We start from the raw sequence: 21,968 nt of genomic DNA, 5'->3' as shown, positions 1-21,968 counted from the left end.
GTACAAGATTATTATTTAAACAATTGTTTAATATTGAGAAATAAAATATAAATTATTAATTTAAATATTTAAATTCATTTTTATTTCACATTTCTTTACCCATGCCAACTAAAACTGTTCAAAACTTTGAATAAATATCTTAAAATTAGAATCAGATTGAATGTTCCATAATAGGGGCATTCATTATGGAACACCGGTACAAGCCTGAAAATAGTGTTCCATAATAGGTACATAAAAGTGTTTTACAATTTTCCTCAATAAAAAAAGAAAAATAATCAAAAATAAATTTTAAAAGTGCTTTTAGAATCTAGAAAAGTAGGCCAATCGAGTAGTAATTAGAAAAATTTTAATTAAAATTATTGTCTTCAAGAAAAATAACATAAAACTTGAGGCAACCAAAAAAGTGTTCCATAATTGGGGCGTTTACCTTAATCTTTATACTAATACGAAATGCTTACAAGAAATTGAAATTTTAAATTATTTTTTGATTTAGAGGTCGAGAATTTTGAGTCTAGAAAAATTATAACCTAATCTTTGAACTGGACCCTCAGTTAAGTTTATTTTAACTAATAGATATAGTAATTCGGTATCTGAGCAAAAAGATTTTCGATTTTCAAAACCTCGTTATTTTGCATAAAGTAGAGTAAACTGTGTCAAAAACAACAATAATTCTTAAATTTCTTTTGTGGTGTGAGGTATCAATATAAAAATCTTCTTTCAAAAATTTCCGTGTTATTCAAATTTATAATTATCGAATAGAACTGTTTTTTTTCACTATTTGAACAAAAAACATGTTCACTTTCTTATGAGAATCTTATATATCACAGACTAGAGAATTAAAGATTTCAAAAGCGAAAATAAATATAGAAAAAGAAACTTTTTTGAAAAAAAAGATGGCTCTACATGCACATAATTCACTCTCACAATTAGAAGTTCAAAAAAATGATGTGTCACCTGAAAGTACAGAAATTCTTATTTTGAAACAAGCTCTAAAAGAAGCAGAAGAAAGGGCAAGAATTTTACAATTAGAATTAAAAAGTAAGTTTAACAAAAATTATATTATAAAATAAGATTACATTAAAAAAAATCATATTTTTCATAATATTATAGTACAACAAATAATAATTTTATTCTTGAGAAGGGCAAGAGGTGGGAATAATTTTTTGTTCACCTTATATTCAGGGTAGTGTAAAAATCAAACGAATCATGCTTCATCCAATAGCTAATATTCAACGAAATCATTTCTTTTCCACGTATTTTGTTTTCAAACCTTCGATGTAACTTTTACAAATATCTTGTGTTGAGGTCATCGGTGAATCTTAATGATAGAACGTCCAAGGGGCCTACTTGGCATGCCGGAAGCCTATATTTTGAAACATTATAACATTAATTCGGATTTAGTTAAACCCAAAGTTATATACATTTTTGGAAAGGTAAAGTCATAAGCTTAATAGTGCAAAAAATATTAAGGCTCTAAACTTAAATGACAGGGCTTGGCAGCTGAAAGAAGTTTGAAAGTTTATTTTCATGTCATCAAAAGAAAAAAAATGTCCTTATGGCATGCCGGAAGGCCAAATAGACAGATGACTGTGACCTCTTTTACCTGAAAACCAAAGCTAAGCGCATTATTTTTCAAAACAAAAATTGCAAAATGTCAATAAAAAAAAAGAATAAAAAAGTTATATGCAAATAGCGTTTGTTTATTTGGCCTGACAGAAGAGGCTTCAGGCAGGCGAAGCGCTTGGACTTTCTAACATCAAGGTGATGTCAGAGTCGATGAGATTTTTAGGCGGCGCTTCAATGGGAAAATCCTATCGAATTTGATATCATCTTAATCTAACTTCCGTATTTCCATATATTACTAGCTCCTCTTTTTTCTTTTAGCACAGAAAAACTCAATGTGACAATCACCATAAGATTTTAGCAAAATTTAACAATTTCTTCTCAAGATATAATTTTTAGACATCAATAAGCTTTTAAATTTTTTCCATAAAATTTAACTATGTAACCCCTATTTAAACACTACAACAATTCTATTTCAAGTAAACTAAAAGTTTTTCGGCAAAATCTCTTAATAGCGTTTACTGTTAATACCAGAATAGGAGTTTGCTTACTTTAAATACAAAATATGTATGTCTGCAAAGAAAAGTGCTCACATTGAAGGTTCTGGTTTCAAAATAATTGCTACTTACTAGTTTTTGAGAAAAATCTTGATTTTGCATTTTTTAATTTAAACTATATGAGGTATTCCATGCCAAATCGGAGACCATTTGGCTTTTGCACCTCAGATCTTTTTGAAAATTTTTTTCCTTTTAGTACTCATGAAGACTAGCTTTCATGATTTTTTTCAAATTTTTTCATCAAGCCCTTTAGGAGATATCAATTTTTGAAAAATTACGTCACTTTTTTTTGAAATGCTTGTAATTTCGCTAAAAATTGACCAAATTGGATCAATCTTATATCAAAATTTTTGTTTTTAAACGTACTTTCCAAAAAAAATATTGAAAGTTATTTTCGAAAAAAATTTCTATTAGATTTTTGAGATTTAAGACTAAAAATTCATTTTTGAACCTGTGTGTATCGATCGATTTTTTTCAAAATTTTTTTACAAAAACTGCTCTAAATTTGACGAATTTTGAGCCTAGTCCGATAATGGGAAAACGATGGGAACTACTTTTTTCGAATTTTCAAATTTTACGTTTTTAATTATTCACGTTAAAAAGTATTTAAAATTATTCTTAGAACTATTTTACTATATATATATATAATTAATAATGTGTAATTATTTGATGCCTAGAGATTAATTATTTTAGATTGATTAAAGGAAAAAGATATAAACAAAAAAAGTATTAAACATGCATAAACATTTTCAAAATAATACCAGATAACTCGATAATTAATAAATATGAATGAAATCTTTAATCACAAATTAAGAATTAAAAAATAAATTTGCAGACTAGGAAGATAAAAACCTGAAAAAAACGATAGATTCCTATTTTAAAACCGAAATTATTTTCAAAATGGCGGAGTAATAGCGTGCGCAGAAGAATACGAAAACGCGACTTGCGCACTGTTACTCCTGATTAATATTCACCATGGGAACAAGTGCGAAAATATCGCAATCAAATTTAACCTAAAAACATATTTTATTAGTCTTTATAGCGTGTCATGTAAAAAAACAATTCTACGTTCTTATGCTATGTCAAATTTAGGAGCATTTAATTTCTGCTGCAACTCTTTTAAACTACAGAATCATAGAGTAAAGAATAGTCCCGATGAAAAAACTTCATTGAGCATGTTTAATACTTTTTTTGTTTATATCTTTTTCCTTTAATCAATCTAAAATAATTAATCTCTAGGCATCAAATAATTACACATTATTAATTATATATATATATATATATATAGTAAAATAGTTCTAAGAATAATTTTAAATACTTTTTAACGTGAATAATTAAAAACGTAAAATTTGAAAATTCGAAAAAAATAGTTCCCATCGTTTTCCCATTATCGGACTAGGCTCAAAATTCGTCAAATTTAGAGCAGTTTTTGTAAAAAAATTTTGAAAAAAATCGATCGATACACACAGGTTCAAAAATGAATTTTTAGTCTTAAATCTCAAAAATCTAATAGAAATTTTTTTCGAAAATACCTTTCAATATTTTTTTTGGAAAGTACGTTTAAAACCAAAAATTTTGATATAAGATTGATCCAATTTGGTCAATTTTTAGCGAAATTACAAGCATTTCAAAAAAAAGTGACGTAATTTTTCAAAAATTGATATCTCCTAAAGGGCTTGATGAAAAAATTTGAAAAAAATCATGAAAGCTAGTCTTCATGAGTACTAAAAGGAAAAAAATTTTCAAAAAGATCTGACGTGCAAAAGCCAAATGGTCTCCGATTTGGCATGGAATACCTCATATACAATGCTGTACAAGTTAAATAGTGCCATTGTCATGATTTTTTTCTTAATTTACGTATTTAATTTCATTGTTTTTAAAAAAGAAAAGGGTGTACTTTATAGTTCCGTTGCAAAAGTTATAAGTTTCTGTTTCTTTCGAAAGTTTTATTGCAACATATTGTACGTTAGAATCGGGTGTTCTAGATCTAATCCCTAAATTTTATTCTATTAAATAGTTTATTACAATCACTTATTTTAAATACTAATTATAATTTATTCTTAGAAGCTGATAAAACTCCTGCTTCAGAGATATCTGAAAATAATGGACAAATGGATGATTCTGATAATGGTATAAAATATATTAAAATTTTTATAACCTTAATTTTCTAAGGTAGTATTACACTTCATGCAGTTGAAAAGCGATTTTCTTTCTTTGCGTTTTTGTGTTCTAAATCTTCTTAGTAAAATAATTCTCAACCATTTTAATTTAATTAAATTCATTGTTTTAACGCAAATTTCTCAAAACAATTACTTTCTAACTGTCCGTCAGCATAACCAATTAAAAAAAGATATTTTTTTCGAAACTAAATCCATTAGACATTTATCCTAAATCATATTATTGGTTCTTTATTGATTTTAAGCTATATCTATATTGTTTTTCCTTTTTTAGAGCTTACGTCCGTGAAAGAATGAAGCTTGTCCGCTAATTTTCCAAATGTTTTTGAAAATAGTATTATTCTTTTAAAGAAAAAAATGAACGGCATAGAAAATTTTATTTGAAACCATTTTTTGTTGCTTAAAAAGTGTAATATTATCATTATGTGTAAATTGTTTTAAGAAGGACAATCTTTCATTAATATTCACACGTCATTTTTTGTAAACTTTTTGTTTTTTTAACTTCCTAACAATATTTTTTATCCCATCAAAAACTAAAAAACGCTTCTGTTGTACTTTTCTTTGGGTACTATATTGATAAACTTTTTATTTTTCACTTCTTCTTTTTATTAAATCAACTTTTAATGAAAGTAATGCTGTTTGAACAATAATAGCCTCTTACATTAATAAATGTTATTAATTTCTTGTCAAAAAATTAGATAGAATATAATTAACGAAATATATAAATAAAAATAATAGAGTAAAAAGAATCCTTATTAAAAACAAACAACAGTATATTTTTTTAAAATCATAATACTTTAAAAAATTTTAAAGAATTGATGTAAATTAATAAAAAATTGTTAAAATACAGACTTGGGAAATGATAAGCTGCCTTCTACTGCAGGGTCATCAAATATTAACAGTGAATCAGATGATTCTGAATCTGGTATTATGTTGTCCTATTTTTAGTATGCTTTTAGCTTCTGCTTTGAAACTAAATGTTTTTATTATTTATTAATAAATTAATCAATAATTAATAATGAAAACTACTAAATGATTATTAAAATACAGACTTGGAAATTGATAAGCCGCTTCCTGATGCAAAAACATCAAATACTAATAATAATCAAACGGATGATTCTGATTCTGGTATTATATTGTGCAATTTTTATTATACTTTTTACTTCTACTTTAAAACTAAATGTTTTTATTATTTATTAATAAATTACTAAATAATTACTAAACAACTACTAAATAATTATTAAAATACAGACATGCAAACTGATAATCTGCCTCCTGATGCAGGAGCATCAAATATTAATAATAATCAAACGGATGATTCTGATTCTGGTAATATATTGTCCTATTTTTAGTATACTTTTTACTTATACTTTGAAGCTCAATGTTCTTAAGGTGAAAAACCGTACAAGTTTTAGCTTTATATATTTTTTAAGTTGAATAAAATAAATAAATCTTTAAATAAAACAAATAAAATTTAACTCATGCAAAAACTTAGCGATGCGCACTCGTTAAGAACTTATTTAGTATAATATTCGCAAAACATGAGAATAATATATGTGACCTGAACAGTTAAAAGGGGAATCCGAAATCAAGTTTTTGAGGAAAACGATCTCAAACTTAACAAGTCAATATTGATGTTCCTGTACATTGAAATGGCTTAAAAATTGTTATTCGGGGGTTTCTAAAGTCACTGATTACGAATCTGGCACTAGATTGTGAAAACTAAAAATGTCGGATTCAATATAGCGGGTAAATAAATGAAATACTGATTGTATTTGCTTGAAATCAGCGACTCTGTAAACCCCGGAGTAACAATTTTCAAACGAATCGGGTTTCATTTTGAAATACGCCATATTGATTCCATCATTTTCAGTTTTAAAAATCTGATGCGACATTCGTAATCAGTGCTCCCAGAAACCCCTGTGTAACTAGATTCATGCAAATCCGATAAATTTTTACATACATTTCTTTTTTACTGAAATTTAAAAAAAATTTCCAGTTGTGCCCCACTTTGAAGAGCGTTTGCGAAAAAAACTAGAAAAGCTAGATATGCACGCAGTTTATTCCATTGAAAAAAGCATATCTTTTTCTATAAGAATCACCGAAAGAGTAAAAATTTATTCCATCGAACATATAAGGACTCTTTTATCTGTCCAGGACACATACGTTTAGAACGGTACCCGACCATTCCCCCGAATCACATTCCCCGAATGAATATTTCCTCGAATCCTCAAAATAATAATAATAATAGTAATCCCCCAAATACATAAAAAAGTTTCCCGAAACACTTAATCGTTTCTGACACGATGTTGAATTAATGAAATTAAACAAAAGTTCGTCAACGTAAGTAAGGTTTTCGCTTTTGGAGATTAAAGTTGAGGGTTTAGGCTTTCTTTTAACCCGTATTAGAAGTGTTTATCACGACGCATTAATTTTTCACAGAGCATTGAAAAGTGCCAAAAATGCCATTTTTGGACACTTGTACCCTGTTTTTCTCAAAATTGAGACGTGATGGGCAAGTTTAGCTTACGGATTTGTAATCTACGGGAAAAATCCTATAAGAATCATCATCGTTTACTTTTGTGGCAGAAAAAAGTCTGAATTTTGTCGACCAGTGTAATTATAACTTATTAAAATTTCAAATTTTTTTCCAAAACAATTTTAAACAAATGTTCTTGTACAGGAACATAAACGTGTTCATGTAAAAGTACTTTTACATAAAAGCTACACAAAAAATATGTACAAGAACATGTACATTTTCTTGTATAAATATATTTTCTTGTCCAGGATCTTGTACCAGAACTTGTACAAGAACATGTCTAAATTCCGGATGCTGAACTTGTTCAAGAACATTACTTGAACATGTACAAGAAAATGTATAAGTTCATTAATGAACATGTGCAAGAACTTGTACATTTTCTTGTACAAGTTTTTTCAGCCGGGTTGCATTGTCGGGTTCGATTCGAATTCGCTGTGACAACTCGAAATTCGAAGTTTTGAATTTCGAATTGACCGATTAAATTCGAAGTAGAGTCGAGTTGTAACAACTCGTGATTCGAAGTTTCGAATTTCGAGTTGTTCGGTCTGATTCGAATGTGTTTCGAGTAGAATTATGACAAATCGTAATTCGAAAGTTCGAATTTCGGATTGTTTGGTCCAATTCGAATGCTAATCGATTCGAGTTGTATCAACTCGCAATTCGATACTTAGAATTGGCTTTTCGATTCGAATTTTCTTTCGGTTCGATTTTTGCACACCTCTAGTACTATTCAAAGTAGTTATATCTCCCTCTTCAGTTCAGTTTAAAGCGTAAAATCACTAGTGACCGGATTTATCCTGTGACCGATTTTACCCCGGTCACCCCTAATTTATGAAAATATTTTTAATAAAAAAGATTTCGTTCATTTGAACTTTAAAAACTTGTGGACACGTGGTTTGGGTATTTCTTCTATTTAATACATTTGTCTTTTTTTGAAATATTTCATTTTGTTTTCGGGGAAATGTTTTTTCGAGGAATATATTTAAAATCAATTTTCGGGGAAAAGGTCATCGGAAGTTTTGCTTTCGGGGAAATATCTATTCGGAGAAATGACAGGGAATCGTTTAGAACCAAATATTTTTCAATGCTCTGCTTTTTTTGCTCTTTTAAGTAGTTTAAAAAATAGGAAGCGGAACAATTTTTTAGAAAATTGTTCCCCTTACTCTTATTTACATATATGCGAATTTTTTATTTAAATTGGCTCGTTTCGTGTACGGATCCCTGGGTTTTAGTGTGAGTTAAATTCTCCCTTGTCCGATTTTTTTATTTTAAAGTTTTTCACAATAACAGACTTAAAAATTAAATTTGTGTTTCTTATGTTTCTGTTTTTATTAGAAATTAAATAAAATTTAAAAAGTATATTCATATAGGTTCACTCTATTTTTATTAAAATTTACTCTTGAAAATAAACTTTAAAAGTTCAAATAATTAAACTTTTCAATTAATTTCAATCGGGCTCGCTGAAATTTTCTTACTCTAATAAACTTTAAATAATTATACTGAATTTAAGATCAGCAGTTATTTTTAACTTTATATATTATTCATAATAAATAATTAATAATTAATCTTAAAAATAATGCAGATTTGGAAGTGAGTAGGACGTCTTCCACTGGAAACATATTTAACAATGAGGAACAAACTGATGATTCTGTTTCTGGTATTACAATAATTTCATATAGTAAAATTTTAATAACTTTATCTTTTTTTAAAAAACTAATGCTTTAAAAAGGTTTTTGAATTTTTACATTCTCATAAAAAATGAGAAGGTCTTATTTGAGACAGAAATGCCAGTCCAAATAATGATTCATAAATTTTTTTTGACACTTTCTGCTTTTGAGAATAAATTTGAATATATTACAGATTTAAACAAACTCTTTAATCTATTAAATTATTAATAAATTTTAACTATAATATAGACCTAGAAGTTGATAATAATCGGCCTTTTGGTGTAGAAAAAGAAACTACAAAAAGAGAAAATTCCAACTCTAATTATCGACAAACTCAAAAGAAGCGAAAATATTCAAAATATCATGAAAATGTATGTCGTAAAGCTTTTAAAATGAATTTGGAAAGGCAAAATGAACCTGGTATGAATTTGATTCATTTATCTTTTAAATAAAAGTTTTTAAAATATAAATAAAATGTTAAAGAATTAGATCTTTTGCTAATCGATGTCAAACTTATTAAATTATTTCACATTTGATTCATGCAAAGTAAAACAACTGATATACTAATATTATTTTGGTACACTTAAAGACATATTTTTATGATATTTAATAAAACTAAAAAGAAATTTTAGTATTTTATATTTCAAACATAAGACATTTGGAACTATATCGAAAAATTTGTATAATTTTAAAAATAGCTATTATATATAGCACTTTTTGTAATTAGCTGAAACTATATAAAAAATTAGAGACAAGTCATGCACAAGAGATGTAGTTTTATCCATCTAGCAGATAGTTTGTAAATCCCAGTAAGAAGCGAGGAATTAAAAAGAATTGGAAATTTTTAATTCTTTTGAATTCCGTTTCTCTCCAATTCTTTCGTATTCATTTGGAGGAGTAGAAAAGAAGCTCATTTTAATTCCTTTCAATACCGTTTTAATATTTTACTGAAAAAAAAATTTGCCGATCCGAAGATTCAAACCCTCGATATTCAGTGTCGGAGTCGAACAGCATCTCCGCGCAGCTGTATCAATTCTACTATAGATATTTAATTTTTAAATACTTACCTTAAAGTGTTGCGGAATTCAAAGGAATTAAAAAGTTACCAACATTAAATCGGAATAGATAGGAATTGGACTTACCTCGGAATATTTCGGAATTCAAAAGAATTAAAACATTAGACAAATACTAAAGCGGAATTGATAAAAATTTAATTTTAAGAAATCTTAGACCTCAACAAAGAATACATAGGAATTGGACAAAAACGGAATTCAAAAGAATTGATAATTTAACCCTTTTTATGGAAAGTCAAAAATTTTCAATTCTTTTTAATTCTTCGCTTCTTACTGGGATTGTAAGAGAAACCTTTATAAGTTGTCTAACTCCCTGCTAGATGGCTAGAACTACATCTCTCGTGCACGACTTGTATGGTACGGGGTAAATGTATACGTCTCTTAATTAGAATGTGGTAGAAAAATGTTTTTTTTTCTGTAATACGTGTAAGGCAGTGCTTACATGCTTTCGTTCCAACGCATTCCAGAAAAATACATTTTTCTACTACATTCATTCACATTTTACTTTAAAGTTTTTCAAAAAGTAATTAAATAATTTTAAATTTGAAGAGAAATAGAACATTACTTACCTGAACTGTCTCTATGTGTTTCTTTGGAATTACTTACTTTTTGTTGAAGAATTTGTCTCCTTGCACATAACTTCGAGGAATTCGTGAATTCCATTACTGGAGCACACATCCAAAATGTTGAATCCTCTTGGATTCAAACCTTTCAAAATACCTTTGTTTTGAAAGGTTACTGCTGTGACGAGGAAGGGTTCATAAATTGAATGCCAACCTTTTTTCAATTAATTTCGAATATCAAACATTGTTATCCACGCCACAAAATAAATGGAAAAAATCAATCTACAATTTTAACGGCTACTAAATTATTGTGCCACGAATCATTATGCCAATCACTCTTTTTCAAGGCTATCAAGTCATTGCTTTTTCTAAAGATTATATCAATTTCCTTCTATAATGCTACCAAATCATCTTCCTTCACAAGATTAAGTTAATTAGCCGTTTTCAGGACCATAAAAATTATTGGTTTTTTGCATTTTTCTCGCAAACAAATCAAGCTTAGCAAAAAATGAAAAGATAATAAAATTTAACTTTTGCAATGAACATTTAATGAAATTTTGTGTGTTTTTCTAGTTAAAATCAAAAACCTACAATTTTATGCTATTTCCTGTTTTTTTACCACGAAATTAAAATTTGCGCTAACTTTTATTATGATTTTCTTAATCAGTGCATTATAATACGCAAGTATACCAAATTTTTTTTAAGTCTTCTGACTTTTTTATTTAAAAGTACACCCAAAAGTAGAATAAATTCTAAAAGAAACACAAATAGGGGAGATTCGTATAGCCTCGGTTAATGTGTAGTCCGGACACACTTAATTTCTAGAAAAAATGTGTTATTTTCATATAATCAAATTACAAGTTTTATATAATACAGTTTAACTTTTATTTTTGAAATATTGACTCAGTTTTTTCATTTCATTTTTTTAAAAACCTTGAAACTTTTAAATTTAACTTAGAAGTATCCGACACTTTAAAAAATGTATGTCACATTGAACGTCTTATAAAAATCTTTATTTATTTTGACCTTTTTGTAAATTAAATACATTTTTAAAAAATCTATTCATTGTTTAAAATATATTTTGATGCTAGTTTATCTAGTCAAATTATTAAAATAAAAAATATTTTTACGCTTGTCCGGGGCTACCCGACAAATAGTTGAAGGTTAAGATTTTAATATTCATATTTGTCCTTATTTTTCTCTTAACGGATTTTATTATTTTACTAATGAATTAATGTTGAACGTTCAAAAAGGCTTTCTGTATGCGTTTAAAGAATTTAATTAATATCCTAAAAATATGGATACAAATTATTGACCAAAAAGCTCAAGTGTCCGGGGCCATACGAATCTCCCCTAAATGAAAAAGTGTTATAATCTCGCTCATAGAGTTCAGCATACACAATATACTCTTTTCTAATATATGCACCGAAAGTACACTATTTCTTACCTGTATAGAGGGAGAAAAGTATGTTTTTCTCAAAGAGAAAGAGGAAAAGTTACTTTCTCTGCGTGAGTTAGAAAATAGCACATTGTGCTACTAGTGATGAAAATAAGTGATTTTTAGAGAGTGAAGTTTGCTACTAAAGAGCAACATCACAACAGTAAAATAATTTTTCACCGTGAGTCGCACTCGATAATCTGTAGGGTAAGTGCGCCTGTTATGGGTACGCTCCGCTTGTGGGCACCCCTACGTAAATTTTGACAGCAAGTAGATATTGCTGATCTGAGTACAGTCAAACGTGTGTGTTGACAGTACACTATTTTTGTGTTAATATCGAAGCGAAACGAGTATTTTCTTATAAGCAGTGGGCATAATGAAAATATCTTGAAGAAAAATAAGGATAAAAGTAATTTTCTATTTTTTTTTAAGTGAATTAAAGAGATGTAAATTATTTCAAAAAGGTCAGTGTAATTTGTGGTCGATGATTACGAAAATGATGTTAAGTTGACAATTTCACCGTTGGCAGTTCAACTGTCAGCTTTTCTAAAAAGTGATTATTTTGAACAAATGTGACACTAAAAGGATTTTCTGGGTCACTGATTACGAATATCTCAAATTGACAATTTGAGACTTATACTGTCACTTTCGTTAGAAGTAAGTACTTTTCAGAAACAGTGTTCTGGGACAGTTGATTTGATAGTCAACTGTCAAATAGTCAATTTGTCATTATATTTGGCATTAGCAACCCCGATTTCAATGAAATATTCCTAAATTTCAAAAGAATATTCCAAAAAGCGGACACTTTTATACTTCTAGAAAAAAAATACAATATTGCTGTAGAATATTTCCAATATTCTAATGGAATATTCCAGGAATATGAATGGAATTTCCTGTGTTATTCGAGAATTATCATTTTCTTTTCAATTATGCTGGTTTTACTTTATTTCTTTTCATTATTTGCGGATTGACCGAGGGTGCCCACAACCGGGTACAACTTTTTTTTTCTCTAAAAATGGTCACTTTACTAAATTTTTAATAAAATCTTTCTACTTGAAGGAATCAATTTAGTTACTTCTTTGACAGTTACCTAAGGCCTCTAGATTACCACTGATACGCAGATATCTCATAATATGCATTTTGTCAAAAGTTATAAGCCATAAACAAAAGAGTGTCCACAACCGGCGCACTTCCCCTACAGCATCTTTAGTCAGGATAGGTTATAGGTAATGGAAAACTCGGTTCCCCTAATTTTACTTTACCACGTCATAATCACATATTTTACAGACTTAATACGAAGCTAAGCTTTAGAAAGTTATTCTAATATTCGCTATCCTTTAGATAACTCCGATGATGACTCAAATGAGGAAAACGAAGTAGAAAAATATGCGATTGTTTCCATAACAACGGAAAATCACAAAAAGGTAAACGCACATATCTTTTACTGTATCCGTACCAGAGTAACAAATTTCAAGCGAATTGAATTAGTTTTTAAAAAGTGTTTCTACATATGGGATCATTGATCTCATATTAACCCCTTAACGTCTGACTTTTTTAATATAATGGAAATTTCATAAATAATTGCATTAAGGGTTTTTGGGGTCGCTGATTACGAATCCGGGGTGATATCAGTTTTTCAAAATTTACAAAATTCAAAATGTCGGATGCAATATGGCGTGTTATCATTCTGCCCCTCCTAGTTACTCATAGACTAAGAGAAATTAATAATGTAAACCAAAAATTGCAAATGGGAAGGAATAGATTTACTCTCTTGTTATAGTCCAACTGCTTTTCAGGTCTTTTTCAGGGTTCGTGACTTTCATATAGTCAAAGAATTTAATTTTTGTGAAACGTAAAAAATGCAGTTTAACACTTCATATTTTTCCTCTTTTTTGAAAATTAAATAACACTTTATTTTTTTCATTATTTTCATCATTTCATTTCTTATTTTCCATTATTTATTTATTAAAAATATTAATCATTGGAAATTTTTTCATTTCTTTGCATTAAAAGACTAAAGTTTTGTTAAATAATGTTTTTGGTAAATCGAAAATAACAGATTTTGTTAAATCATATTTCTAAACAAAACTAGAAAATTATTTAAAAATTACACAGCCACACAAAAAAAAGTGTCGGGATTGGGAGATCGGAGTACCCTATCCGCATGTATTTTGGGCCGCTGAACACGAATCCGGTGTCCGTTTTGGTCCTGCACATATACATTTCTTCCTAACCTCAAAAAACATGTCACATTTTTTGTGGTATACCCATTTTTTTAAAAATTGATGGACTCTGATAAAACTTGGTAGCTAGGGGGTTTTGAGGTCGCTGATCAAGAATCTGAAGTCAGATTTTCAAAATTCAAAATGGAAAAATTATCCAAACATTAGTTTGGATAATTTTTTTATCACGAAAATCGTGTTCAGCGGGAAAAATTACATTAGAAACATGTAACTAGATAAGTATTAATATGCAAGATTTACAGAAATAGAGGATAGTTTAATGAAAAACTTTAAACGCATTTTACTCGAAAAGTTGATTTTGGTCGTGAACAGTGTTTTCTCAGACGCGGTCACATATTGCTGTAAATTTAAGACACGTAAATTCCTAACAGACTGACAAATTTCACTTCAATCCATTCAGCCAATTTTAAGGGCAGATCCAAGTCGTTCCGATTTTTATATGGAGCTTCAATGGAAAAATTGATACGACTTGGACCTGCCCTTAAGTGATGCCAGGACAAAATTATGAATTCTTTTGAATTCCGTTTGTATTCAATTTCTATTTATTGTTTTTTGAAGCTAAGATTTCTTGAATGTAAATGTCAATTAACTGTTTTAATATTTATTTTATTAGAAAATTAGAAAAGTTAACAGAGAATACTGTTAATTAAAAGTAGAAACTACACGAGCGTTATTTTTGCTAGTTAAATTTAAAATTGAATTAAAATAAAAAATTTAAAACTTAAATAAAAATTATTATGTTTTGAAAATATTGGACATATTTTAAGAAGCATAGATATATCGTTTTTGGGTCTGTCAGTAATTTGAAATTAAAATGTTATAAATAACATTTATTTCTTTCAACTCAGGTGGAAAAAGTATATCTAGGAAGAGGAATATATATTAAGCAAGAAGCATGGAAATTGCTAAAATCAGAAAAAAAAGATTCACTGTATGTAAAAAATTTATCCACCGCAATTTGGTCTAGACAAACATTAGCAAATAGATGTGTAGAATTTAAAGAGGATCTCCGTCCCATTCCCAACAGGTCTCCTCGAAAAATACTCACACCAAAAAAAGTGAAAGTTGTGAAAGGTATACTACAATTATATTTACATTGTTATCGAAAATTAATATTAGATTCTTCTGTTCTGATTAAAAGTAATGTCCAATAGTAGGGTAAACCAAACAGTTATGAATATAGATAGAAATAACGTGTTTGTTACTAAACAAACGTAATATCATTATAAACAAGCCTATGCCTTTGTTGGTACAAAATAATTAGTTTTTAATGGTTTTTGGAGGGTGACCGACTACTGTTGAATTTTTACCTTTTTATAACCTACTTACATTTAAACATTTTTTTAATGACTAAGAAATTTTTTTTAAAATCATTTTTGGTTCAACAGTTTGGTATAATCGTGAGGAACAATTAAATATAAAAAAACATTTAAATAAAATCTTAATTTTACATTTTATACAGTGTTATTTAAATAGATTGCTTCAATTGGTCGATTGATGTTGTTTTATTGTAGACATGATTATTTTAATAGTTGCGTATATAATAATAAAAACAATTACATTGATGAAATTGAAAAAAAAATGTTTTGAATTTTATAGAGAGTTAATTAAAAACGATCCCCTTAACTGGCTGACTACTATACTACACAACACAATTCTATGAAAAAGACATTAGTATAAATTCTTTTGTCTTAATTTGAAAGAAATTTTTTTTAACTAATAGTGCCTATGCAGACAAAAAAGAAATTATAGAAGTAATAGATATTGCTTTCCTAGTCTAAGTCCTAACAATAATATTTTATGTTGACAGTTTTTTGAAACCTTTTATAAACAAATTGTGATTTATTTGTTTATGACAAATTGTTTAATAAAAAAGGTTCTCACAAAACTTTTAACATCTAAAATTATTACTAGCGCTCAGGAAATGATTTCAATATATATTTAGTCTTTATTTGCTTTCTTATTCGCAAGAAAGAAACTGAAAATCACATTCATGAAGATAAATTATTTCCCTCCCTAAATGCACAATACAATCTTTTCTTACTGTGAAATTTAAGCAAATTATAGTCAATAACTTGTTCATTTTTTTATTATTTATATATATATATATATATAATATGTGATTACTCCTAACAATAATAACGTAAATTTTTGAAGCTCACGCTATCATGAACATAAGGTGTATAGGGATGGTCTATAGAACAAACTATCTGTCACTATCACAGTGATAGACTAATAAATTAAGATTATATTTTAACATTATAGGAATTTAAATTTAAAATTTTCCATAGTCAATAAAACCAAAGAATTTTCTTCCAACTCAGATAGCACATAAACATGCGGCAACATTTCATGGCAACCTTTCGGCAACATTATCATGCAATATTGCAGTAAGGTGACTTGTCAACATTACTGTGGAATGTTAACGCAAGGTTACAGATTGAGCTTGCAAAATATTTTAAAAATTGTTTTTTAATTACGTAAAAAAATGTTAGTACTTAAATATGATGTGTAACATTGTACATCAATATTGACGCAATATTTCCAAGTAACTTTACTGTAATATTGCATTATAATGTTGCCGAAAAGTTACCGGGAAATTTTGCGGCAACCTTGTCGTGAAATTTTGTGAAGGTGCGACATTTTAAGCTTGTACGTGCAATCTGGGGATTGTCAAAGTTTATCTCTTCTTTCAAAGTGAGACCATGTGCGCTATCAATAAGTTTCTTAAGCGTATGAACGACAATTGTTATACATAATTTTTTTAATTATTTACAGAATGCTTTGAGTCTCATATTAATGATTGTGATGAAGCTGAAAAACTTATAAGATTAAGCAAATCCAATTATTATTTAAGCCAGCATATTGGTTATCTGAGAAGAACACTTTATCCAGAATCGATAAAAAGTAAACATTTTCATAGTTCTTAAAAAAAAGTATTTGGCATAGAACTCTAGACTGCGGGTGGTTAAAGTTATAACACTATAGGAACTGTTAAACTCTAGATAAAATGCTAATTAGACTTACTGACTAAATTGTAGTTAAATATTAAATGTTTGCTGGACAGAAATTAGTACACTTTCGACTACTCTTTATAAAAATAACATTTTTATATGACTCATACAGCTAAATTTCTAATTTCTAATAATTTAATATTGTATGTATTCACATTATAAAAACTCAATTTAATTTTAATTTCAGAAAAGAACAAGCCTGATGGAGAAAATTAATGTCAATTTCCGAATCAGAATCTATTTGTGTTAAGAAACTTAACTAATTAACTTAACATAATTAATTTTTTTACATTCAAAAAGTTTCATTTAATTGCAAAATAAATAATTCATAACCGATTTTGACAATAAATGTAAATAATAAAATAACATTTATGTCCATAAAGTTAATAGTTTCACTAATAACCTATATTATATATTAAATAAATCACATACACTAAAATAATATATGCACCAATAAATTACACAGCCACACAAAAAAAAGTGTCGGGGTTGAGAGATCAGAATACCCTATCCGCATGTATTTTGAGCCGCTGAACACGAATCCGGTGTCCGTTTTGGTCCTGCACGTGTACATTTCTTCCTAACTTCAAAAAACATGTCAAATTTTTTGTGGTATACACATTTTTTTTAAATTGATAGACTCTGATAAAACTTGGTAGCTAGGGGGTTTTGAGGTCGCTGATCACGAATCTGAAGTAAGATTTTCAAAATTCAAAATGGCGGACAAAAATACTTGGAAATTGGTCATTTTTTAGACATTTTCTTAACAGTTGATGGATTTTGATAAAACTTGGTATCCAGAGGTTTTTGAGGTCGCTGATTACGAATCTGAAGTCAGGTTTTCAAAATTCAAAATGGCGGATCCAAAATGGCGGACGAAAATTGTTAAAATTGATGGATTTTTATGAAACTTGGTATATAGGGGTTTCTGAGGTCACTGATTAAGAATATCAGATTTTTTAGTCAGGTTTTCGAAATTCAAATTGGCGGATCCAATATGGCGGCAGAGAAACCAAAAACTTTTTCTTTTTTAAAACTTTTGATATCTCGAACAACATTTAGATGTTTTAATACTTACATTTTGTGAATTTGTGATTAGATTAAGTAAAATAGAGTTATTGATTAAATATACATTTTTACCTGGGCCGTCGGCATTAGCATTACCCGATGTACACCACGAGGAGGTTGCACAAGCGAATTTTGGACTTCATATCGCTCTTATAAGGGCTGCTTGGTATTCTTGATTATTTAAAAGTAGCTTTTTTTCCCTGTTAATATTCTTTTTTACTTCTATAACGTCTTCTCTTTTCCTCAAATGATCTATGTAAAGGAGTTCGTTTACGTTTACTACTAGATACTAAGATTCATAAAAAACCAACAGGATTTTCAAATTTTTGTCCAACAATTAAAATTTTTGAAATCAGACTTCAGATTCGTAATTAGCGACCTCAAAAACCTCTAGATACCAAGTTTTATCAAAATCCATCAACTTTTAAGAAAATTTCTAAATAATCATCAATTTCCAGGTACTTTCATTCGGAGAGAAATAGATGGTACCATATTTGATCTTCGATATACGGACAGGAATCTAGATTGTACGGGATACTATACATATTGTACGGAGTACCATCTTGATTGTAAAGTGGGTAACATAACCTCACTTTTTTATCATCTAGATGGTACCGAGTAGCATATAGATTGTACCGGATACCACCTACTTTTTACCATCTTGAGATCATAATTTCTTACCATCTATTTCTCTCCGTGCGGATTCGTGTTCAGCGGCCCAAAATATATGCGGATAGGCTACTCTGACCTCCCAACCCCGAAACTTTTTTTTTGTGTGGCTGTGTATATTTACGCATAATTTATTTGAAGACGATTTAAAAATTATTAAAATAGTTCAAAATTTTTGTATATGTTGCATAAAAGTACGATTCTAAATTTACTACTATTTAGATTTAAACTAAATTCTATTTATGTATATTGCAAGGAAAAAAAGGAGTTTGTTTTTATTTTGCACACATCTTCTGAAGTGTCTCGTGAAGTTTTTTCTAAGTTTTTTGAAAAGTCATTGAAGTTATTCAAATTTTACATTCTTAATAGATATTTAGCGTTGAAATACTATTTCTGCATCCTGAAATAATATTCAAGAAAGATTTTTTCGATATTTCCAATATGGGAGACTTACTTTTTAATGATAGAGTGTTTAAGGGGCCTACTGGCAGGCCAGCTTGTCCTTCTGGAAGCCTCAACTTAAAGACGTTATTAAAATAATATGGATTTGGTTAAAAACAAAAAATATACATTGTTGGAAAGGTAAAGTCATCAGCTTAACAGCGCAAAAAAGATAAAGGCTCTAAACTTAAATGACAGAGCTAGGCAGCTGAAAGAAGTTTGAAAGTCTATCTTCATGTCATCAAAATATATGTTGGGAAAATGTTGACCGTATGGCCTGACGGAAGGCAAAGTAGACAGATGACTGCGACCTCTTTTTCTTGAAAACCCAAGCTCAGGGCATTATTGTTTCTAGTTAAAAAAATTACACAGCCGCACAAAAAAAATATTTGGTTGATTTGGTATAATCCACCACTTTACAGTCAGCTGACATTTTATTCACTTACATTATGATGTCAACAGTCATCTGACAAAGTATCAGTCGGGAGGAAATGACTGAAAATAATTTTTTTTACGTGTTTAATAGTGCAACTATTATTTCATAAATTATCAGCCGAGAGGAAATGACCGACCTAAACCTGTCGCTGGCTCCCGGACTATATCTACTAAAGGTGTGCAAAAAGCCCGAAAGGTCAGGTTGAGTCGAATTTTTTTCGAGTCGGGTCGTGCCGAGGTCATTTCTCGATGTATGGGGTACCAGAAAATTCTGAGAATCCTGAAGGATATTGAGTCCTTGACAATTTGGGTACTCAGGTGCTTTAAAAAATTAAATAATTGTAAGAACTTGAATATTTCCAAATTTTATGAATTCGAAATTTCGAATTCAAAAATTCGAATTTTTTAGAATTTTGATTATACCCTTGCAAAATAACATTAAAATAATTAATTGTCTGTCTATACTCTGTAGTCGGAATTTTTATATTATTTCGAATAGAGACAACCCAGCATGAAGTGAGGAATTAAAAAAAATTGAAAAATTCTAACTTTTCATTGAAAAGGATTTTTGAATTTCTTTAAATTCCGTTTCTGTCAAATTCCTATGTATTCCATGTTGGGAATAAGATTGCACTAAACTCAATTTTTGTCAATTTCGTTTTAATACTTATCTATTTTCTCAATTTCCTTCAATTCCGTATATTATTTTTCTAATTTCTTAGTTCTTTTGAACTCCAATATACTGAATAACTACACGGAGAGAAATCTGTTACTAAAAGCGCATGAGAGACTGTTACGTATATAGCACACACACTACTATGCGTGATTTGCTCAGAATCTATACTAATTTTACATGAATTGTTGCGACGAATGCACAAGCCATGCGTTTTAGTATACATTTTTTGCGACATTCGCAACAGTGGCGCATGGAAAAAGTCAACCAGTAGACTCTGTGCACTTTTAGAAACAGATTTCTCTCCGTGTAATTCTAACTAAATATTTCAATTATATATCTGAAGGTCAATTTTTAACTATTCCGCTTTGATATTTCGTTAAGTTTTTAATACTGTTAATTTTTGCAAAACTCTGAAGTAAGTACGTTTAAAATCAAGTTCCGAAAGTACAGTTGAATTACTGCGTGGATTAATAATTCGTTCAGAAATACACGCATACACTTAGAAACAATAATAAATATTACGTTAGAAATTCTCACAAAAATACATGCATAGAGTCAAAATAGTAAAAAAATATTCTTATGTCCAAAATCTGTACAGAAATACACGCAGACAACTTAGGGTCAAAATGAAATATTCTTAAGTCCAAAATCTGTACAGAAATACACGCAGACAACTTAGAGTCAAAATGAAATATTCTTAAGACAAAAATACATGCATAGAGTCAAAATAGTAAAAAAATATTCTTATGTCCAAAATCTGTTCAGAAATACACGCATACACTTAGAAACAATAATAAATATTACGTTAGAAATTCTCACAAAAATACATGCATAGAGTCAAAATAGTAAAAAAATATTCTTATGTCCAAAATCTGTACAGAAATACACGCAGACAACTTAGGGTCAAAATGAAATATTCTTAAGTCCAAAATCTGTACAGAAATACACGCAGACAACTTAGAGTCAAAATGAAATATTCTTAAGACAAAAATACATGCATAGAGTCAAAATAGTAAAAAAATATTCTTATGTCCAAAATCTGTTCAGAAATACACGCATACACTTAGAAACAATAATAAATATTACGTTAGAAATTCTCACAAAAATACATGCATAGAGTCAAAATAGTAAAAAAATATTCTTATGTCCAAAATCTGTACAGAAATACACGCAGACAACTTAGGGTCAAAATGAAATATTCTTAAGTCCAAAATCTGTACAGAAATACACGCAGACAACTTATAGTCAAAATGAAACATTCTTAAGTCAAAAATCTTCTTAAAAATACATCCATACACTCACAATTATAAAAAGAAATTTCAAGTTAAAAATTCGTTCAAAAATACACGCATACACTTAGAAACAATAATAAATATTACGTTAGAAATTCTCACAAAAATACATGCATAGAGTCAAAATAGTAAAAAAATATTCTTAAGTCCAAAATCTGAAAAGAAATACACGCAGACAACTTTGAGTCAAAATGAAATATTCTTGTTAAAAATCTTCTTAAAAATACTTCCATACACTCACAATAATAAAAAAAAATTTCAAGTTCAAAATTCGTTCAAAAATACACACATACACTTAGAAATATTAATAAATATTACGCTAAAAATTCACAAAAAATACATGCATGGAGTCAAAATAGTAAAAAAATATTCTTAAGTCCAAAATCTGTACAGAAATACACGCAGACAACTTAGGGTCAAAATGAAATATTCTTAAGTCCAAAATCTGTACAGAAATACACGCATATTCGTCTGCCGAAAACAACACGCATATTTATTCGCAGAATCCTCGCAAATTACATTCATATTTCCTCGCATATTTTTTTGATAGGGT

The 21,968-nt window shown here is 28.7% G+C and overlaps 1 protein-coding gene across 1 annotated transcript; it reads left to right on the top strand.

Annotated features, from left to right (window-relative positions):
* Positions 1-893: 893 nt before the first annotated feature.
* Positions 894-8,923, top strand: LOC127290442 (clumping factor B-like; the record flags this gene model as incomplete). The annotated part of the gene is made up of 7 exons (XM_051318997.1): positions 894-1,038; positions 4,185-4,250; positions 5,148-5,222; positions 5,348-5,425; positions 5,549-5,626; positions 8,419-8,493; positions 8,753-8,923. Coding segments are annotated over exons 1-7 (688 nt in total), but the record flags the coding sequence as incomplete, so codon positions are not given.
* Positions 8,924-21,968: the final 13,045 nt, after the last annotated feature.

This window comes from Leptopilina boulardi, unplaced genomic scaffold (assembly GCF_019393585.1).
Source record: "Leptopilina boulardi isolate dan_hultmark-lab unplaced genomic scaffold, ZJU_Lbou_2.1 LbouV2_68, whole genome shotgun sequence".
NCBI classification, from domain to species: Eukaryota; Metazoa; Arthropoda; class Insecta; order Hymenoptera; family Figitidae; genus Leptopilina; species Leptopilina boulardi.
Note: the sequence above shows the minus strand (reverse complement) of the source record. Positions and strands in the feature narration are given on the sequence as shown.